At 50.4% G+C, this 6,000-nt stretch overlaps 3 protein-coding genes across 3 annotated transcripts; 1 reads left to right on the top strand and 2 right to left on the bottom strand.

Moving 5' to 3' along the window:
* ALTATR162_LOCUS1618 (uncharacterized protein) lies at positions 1 to 767 on the top strand (the record flags this gene model as incomplete). Its single annotated transcript, XM_043309216.1, has 2 exons — positions 1 to 222; positions 276 to 767. 2 exons carry the CDS (start codon positions 1 to 3, stop codon positions 765 to 767), a joined length of 714 nt encoding a protein of 237 aa, XP_043165151.1.
* Positions 768 to 985: 218 nt separating this feature from the next.
* ALTATR162_LOCUS1617 (uncharacterized protein) lies at positions 986 to 2,194 on the bottom strand (the record flags this gene model as incomplete). The annotated part of the gene is made up of 1 exon (XM_043309215.1): positions 986 to 2,194. The coding sequence occupies one exon, from the start codon at positions 2,192 to 2,194 to the stop codon at positions 986 to 988; it is 1,209 nt and encodes a 402-aa protein (XP_043165150.1).
* A 391-nt stretch (positions 2,195 to 2,585) lies between these two features.
* ALTATR162_LOCUS1616 (uncharacterized protein) lies at positions 2,586 to 4,412 on the bottom strand (the record flags this gene model as incomplete). Its single annotated transcript, XM_043309214.1, has 1 exon — positions 2,586 to 4,412. One exon carries the CDS (start codon positions 4,410 to 4,412, stop codon positions 2,586 to 2,588), a length of 1,827 nt encoding a protein of 608 aa, XP_043165149.1.
* Between the last annotated feature and the right edge of the window lie 1,588 nt (positions 4,413 to 6,000).

Below are 6,000 nucleotides of genomic sequence, written 5' to 3'. Positions count from 1 at the left end.
ATGAAGTCTTTTGCGCTTCTTTCACTCTTCGCTTCTCTCGCTCTTACTTCGCCCATCGCTGTCGCGGTACCCGTCGCTGCGCCCGCCGACGAACCCAAACTCATTACACTCGAAGCTCGTCAGTCCAGCGCCACCAGCAATGAGCTTGAGACTGGAAGTAGTGCTGCATGCCCAAGGACAATCTTCATCTTCGCAAGGGGAAGCACTGAAGCTGGGAACATGGTGAGCACGAGCAGGTCCCCTCACAAATCATCCATTGTAGCTAACTATCACAGGGCGCTCTAGTTGGTCCATTTACAGCCAGCGCTCTTGAGAGCGCATACGGAGCATCCAATGTCTGGGTTCAGGGTGTAGGTGGCCCCTACACGGCCGGCCTCGCAGAGAACACACTTCCGGCCGGTACCTCTCAAGCCGCTATCCGCGAAGCTCAACGTCTCTTCAATCTCGCCGCTAGCAAATGCCCCAACACCCCCATCACTGCCGGTGGTTACTCTCAAGGCGCTGCTGTCATGTCCAACGCGATCCCCGGTCTCAGTGCTGCCGTGCAAAATCAGATCAAGGGTGTGGTGCTGTTCGGTTACACTAAGAACCTGCAGAATGGAGGAAGGATCCCAAACTTCCCTACTAGCAAGACTAGAATCTACTGCGAGACTGGGGACTTGGTTTGCACCGGTACGCTCATCATTACGCCTGCGCATCTCATGTACTCAGACGAGGCTGCTGTGCAGGCACCCATCTTCTTGAGAGCTCAGATCGCCTCGGCATAGCTGGCTTTGAGACAGGTTTGGATGGGGTTTATGTAACATGCATGGATAAAACTTTGTCTGCTACTACCTGGGTTGTCGGTATGGGCAGATTTCTGGATTTCTCGTCGAATGGAGGACACATTCTTTACAGCAGTCGCTAGTCTTGAAATTGAACCAATCGTAAACAAACCTAGTACATGATTCGCGCGAAACAGTGCTAAAAGTGAGACTTACTTCACTTAGTAGCTACTGGGTACTAAACTATTAGCCCACTCCTCTACGTCCTTGAACTCATCTTCAACATCATCAGGTATGCCATTGCCATTCGCATCAACCCACTTCTCTCCGCCGTCGATAGTTCCTGGCCCAGCCATAGGGCTAGCATTCTCATCGCTGATCAACTCTCCCGTCGTTCCGTAACTCCTCAACTCATCAATGAGTCGCGCATCAACCGCATCCCGGACTTTACTCGCACCAACAGAATTTTCAGCAAGTGTCAATGCATCTTTCGCTGACAAGACTTTCTCGGGCGCTGGGAAAGGAAATTTGGTTGTCTGGATGTTCATGCCGCCGTAGTTGCTAGACGCCACACCGAGCTCCGTTCCGTCCAACACACCATCGCGGTTCGAGTCGTAGAAGTTTCCTTCAACGTATCCCTTAAAGTTTGTGTTTCCCCGCGTGAATGCCGTTACGCTAGTACTAGGACCACTAACGAAATAGTTTCCGACGATATTCGCTTCGCTCGCTGCGCTCGAATCTCCAGCGATGTATCCACCGCCTCCGCCCCAGTTGTAAACAACGTTGTTGGTAAAATCATTGGTGCCCTTGACCTTTGGGTTTCTTGTCTTGTTATCAATGTACAAGTTACGGAACAGACTGATTCCGTTCCCGACATTTGTTTGCATCAAACCGCCACAAGAATGTGTTTGCAGACCCTGGCCAATGATACTGTTTTGGATAGTGATGTTACCGACTTCGTTGCCAGATATCGAAAATGTTTCGTCGCGACCCCAGGATACAGAGATGTGGTCGAAGATCATGTTATTCCCCTCTGCAATCGTGATGCCATCTTTGCCACTACTGCCTCCTTTTCCCATTCTGATGCGCAGATACCGGACGACTGCATCGTCGGCGTTGCTGAAACTCCAGCCATTGCCGTACACTGTGATACCATCGCCAGGTGCTGTTTGCCCAAGGATGGAGATGCGTTTTGATACGATCATGCGCTCTGTAATCTTGATCAACCCTCCGATGGCGAACACAACTATGCGGTCGGGTAGGGAAACGGCATCACGAAGCGAGCCTTCACCACTGTCGTTGAGGTTCGTGACAACGTAAACGGTACCGCCACGACCGCCGACTGCGTTACGACCGAAGCCCTCTGCACCTGGAAAGGCAAGAGCAGTGGCGGAGCTCACTAGCAAAGGAATAAGAGCGAAAACAAGCATGTCGACGGTGATACAATAAACGGGATGAAAAGCAGAAAGACAGGCAGAGAAATATGTTGTTATAAAAACCCACTACGCGCCATGCTTCGAAAAGACAAAAGCAGCTACTAATACTGCAGCTTGCTGCTCGCGGACCGCATCCTGAATCGCGGCTAGGTGGACAAAACGTGGTGGATTGTTCCTTTAATTTACCCCAGATCTTCATGATCGACAAGGAAACTAGAACGTTAGTCCGCCAATCACAACGCGGAATGCGCTCAGACAGGTATGGGATAAAGCGATGCAGTGTCTCGTAATACAGGATGCATGCATGCGTAGATGATACAAGCATGCCCTCGGTTACTCGGTGCATTATCCTTCCGTGAGGATGTTCCCACCCACAGCGCTCACCTCAGTACATGCTGGGGCCTGTTTTCACGTCTCCACGAATAATACCCGCATCTGCAAGTTCAGCAACCAAATCCATGAGCATGTGATCGCACCCTGCAGCAGCTACCACGCCAATTGTAATAGGCAGCGTCTCGTTTCTCTCTGTGACCCTGCTGAAGTACGTCCTCTCGCCGATCGGAACAGTATAGTCGGGCAGCGCGGCCAAAACAGACATCTGGTTTCCAGGCAGCCCCGCAGCGAAGATACCGCCTGGTGCAGTAGTGTATATGTCACAGTAATCTTCCGTTCCAGCCCCCATAGGGTATAACACCAACGTGGACTCACAAGTGGGTGTCAGCGTTTCTCGAAACCAGGATTGAAATTTCCTCGTTCGCTCGATAGCAGTGGTATAACTGGAGGTTGGCAAATTGGCAGCCCGATTCCATCGCGCTCGCGTTTGTGGGTTCCAGTACGGTGCTTTGCCGAATTTGGCGATGTACTGCTCTCTAAAGGGTAGGCCTAGGTCGCGGTATTGGTCGACGTTGGTAATATTAGAGTAGGTGGAGCCAAGATATGTTGCTAGGCCCTCTGAGGTGTTCGCGTATGCATTAAAACTGACATTAGCGTCGAAAGTTGTCAATTTGGCATCAAGGAAGGTGGCGAGCTGGGAGATGAATGAATTGAAGATGTGCATGCTCGTACCATTTACCGTGGGCCAGAACAAGTCGGGTAAAACGATACGCTTGGGGTAAGACGTATATGTCTTGGCCGGAAACCACCTTCTATGTACGGCCTTTAGCAGCTGCGCTGACCGAGCCAATACGCCCGGCGTGTCGAAAACTGCCGAGATCGGGAGAATGCCATTGAGCGACAGTGAAGCGTTGGTGATACGCATACCGAAGAGACTATTCGCCATAGCTGGTAGGCGAACCGATCCACCTGTGTCCGATGCAGTTGCGATATCCATCCATTCGTATGAGGCAAGTCCAGCTCCAGAACCCGCCGACGACCCTTGAGGATGCTGGTAACCATCACCTCTAGGATTAAAAGGAGCTAGCTGATCCACATAATCCGCAGTCGGTCGCTCTCCAAGCGCAAACTGGGTGGTCTTTGTCTTCCCAATCACTACAGCACCCATGTCGATCAGCTTCTGCAACGCTGCCGCACTCTCGGGGGCAGGGTCGACGAGGTCTCGATACGCTCTGTTCCCGCCACTAGTGCGAACACCCTTGAGGTCGTGGATATCTTTGACTCCGGGGCGTTTTCCCGAAAAGGGTTTGTCTACTGTGGGGGCTGGGTAGTATAGTCGAGAGGGCACTGCGATACTAAGAGCTCCATAGGCATCTGTCAAAGCCAAACCTGCGACAGGAACGAAAGTCCCATTCGGACCTTCAGTGACGGACTCCATGAAAGCGAAGTTGTGATCCCAATACAGTCGATAGACCCTAGTAACAGCACTTGACGGGTGAAGCAAGTATGGACCGGAACTCAAATCGACATGCATCACGTTATAAATCTTCCTGCACCCAAGCGAAGCAACGTACGTATGTGCGCCGTCTGACAGAGTACCCGTACCGCCAAGCACCAGTGTGGAGAGAAAAGGTTCTGCGTACACGTCATCGCGGGAGAGAAATGAAGTAATGGTCGATTCCAATAACTCCGCAGTAATGGTAGGTTCGGTGAAAGAAAGGTAGGTGATGGGCACCGCTTGAGTATTGGACCATGACTCGGTGCTAGGAGCAAGAGTTGTTGCGACAAGATCCGGGGAATAGTACGACGTTGAATTAAGCTGAAAGACGGTAGATGCTTTGACAATGGCTGCAAAGTGCGGAAACAATGTGAGTCTCATAATGGGCGACGCGGGAGCTTAGTAACGAAACAGATCTCGAGCGCGCCATCACAAGGCATCTTGATAGACTTATATAGTCGCATCTTCGGCTCAATATCGCGTGTTAGTGTAACGCGGAGTTCAGATATCATTGCATCTGTACTGTGTTCTGACGGCGCGCGCAGAAGTGGGTAGAAAGGAGGTTAGCGCAATGCTGATAATGCAGGTAAGAGACTTGGCATGACATCACGCGCAAGGAATAAGTCAGAATCGACTTCCCACAGATAACGATCAAGAACATGAGTAACATCCATACGCTAGATGACAAACTGATCAATCAGGATTGTACTCATATTTGGATGCTACTGGGAGCTGTCTCTCACAGAGGGATAGAAACACCTACCATAAGATCAGGGCTACAGGACAAGGGACGGAGAGCGAAATTACTATTGCTTAGCGGAAAGATGAGAAAGTTAAGGCGTTGAGTTCCGGGGACAACAGTGGAAGAAGCGCAGTGGCGGTGGTTATGACCGCATTGGGGTAGACCTAAGAATGCAAGAAGGTGTGATGTTGTAGTTGTCGAAGTTTGGAGGCTTAAGTTGTGGTGTGGGTAGAGGTGGTTATCGTCAATGTGGGCACGGCATGGTTAACCAATATTAAAGTGCTATTATGATACGAGACAGCAGGTAAGTGAACTCACGTTACTCACCTACGGGTGTCTTATTCACAACCAATACCATGAATCATAACAATATACCCTAAAGATACGCACAGCATCAACTTCTATAGAGAAGTTGGGGTGGGGAACAAACCGCATGCTATTTTCTTGGAAAGAGTCATGAACGCGTGATGAGATACTTGGTGTTATGTGATGTGATATTGATAGCATGCGTGTTGTGCTTTAGAATGAGACACTCCCAAGATATGCCTGAAGAGATTCGTGAGAATGAACACAAGCTCAGACTATCAACAACTGACGTCTATGCAGCCTTTTCAATCATCAAGTCTAAAACGCCTGCGTTATGCCCGTGAGGCAAAACAGACACGCAAAGTCTTTTGTAAACCACGTTAAGTCGGAGAGCCAGATGCCGCCTTTTTACTGTGCTTATTGTGAATGCACAAACTTAATGCGTTTTGTTTTACGCCCAAGCAACAATGAGCTACCTAGCAGAGTTCTGGGATCTCCGCTAAAAAGCCCGAGGTCTCTTCTGTGTGGGACGACTCGGACCCGGTGATGCACTCGGTCTTCTTCGTTGAATGAGACTATCGTCATCGGGCTCTACTCCGGTAACGTGTTGTCCGTAGAAGTTACAACCCGGATCATCAACGTCTTCGCCGCAACAATCCCACATTATCGACCCATCTCCTTGTCGCGTCTTGCGCCCAGAGTGAGACACGCAAGGCGCGTCCACGTCCACGAATGGCTCGTGGCATACAATGCAGGTTTTCGTGGTAGGCATAGACGCTTTGTGGATACTCGTTGGCTGTGGAGTAACTTTGGTCAGTAGCCTGGGAGTTTGGTTAAAGTTTGATGAGTGGCTCGGGGTATTCCGTATTGGCGATCGTAGTGTGGGTAAGTGTGATGTAGTCCGAGGATAGGCTCCAGGAA

This window comes from Alternaria atra (genome assembly GCF_907166805.1).
Source record: "Alternaria atra isolate CS162 genome assembly, contig: 21, whole genome shotgun sequence".
Lineage (NCBI taxonomy): Eukaryota > Fungi > Ascomycota > Dothideomycetes > Pleosporales > Pleosporaceae > Alternaria > Alternaria atra.
The sequence above is the reverse complement of the archived record's forward strand: the minus strand, read 5'-3'. Positions and strand labels throughout refer to the sequence as shown.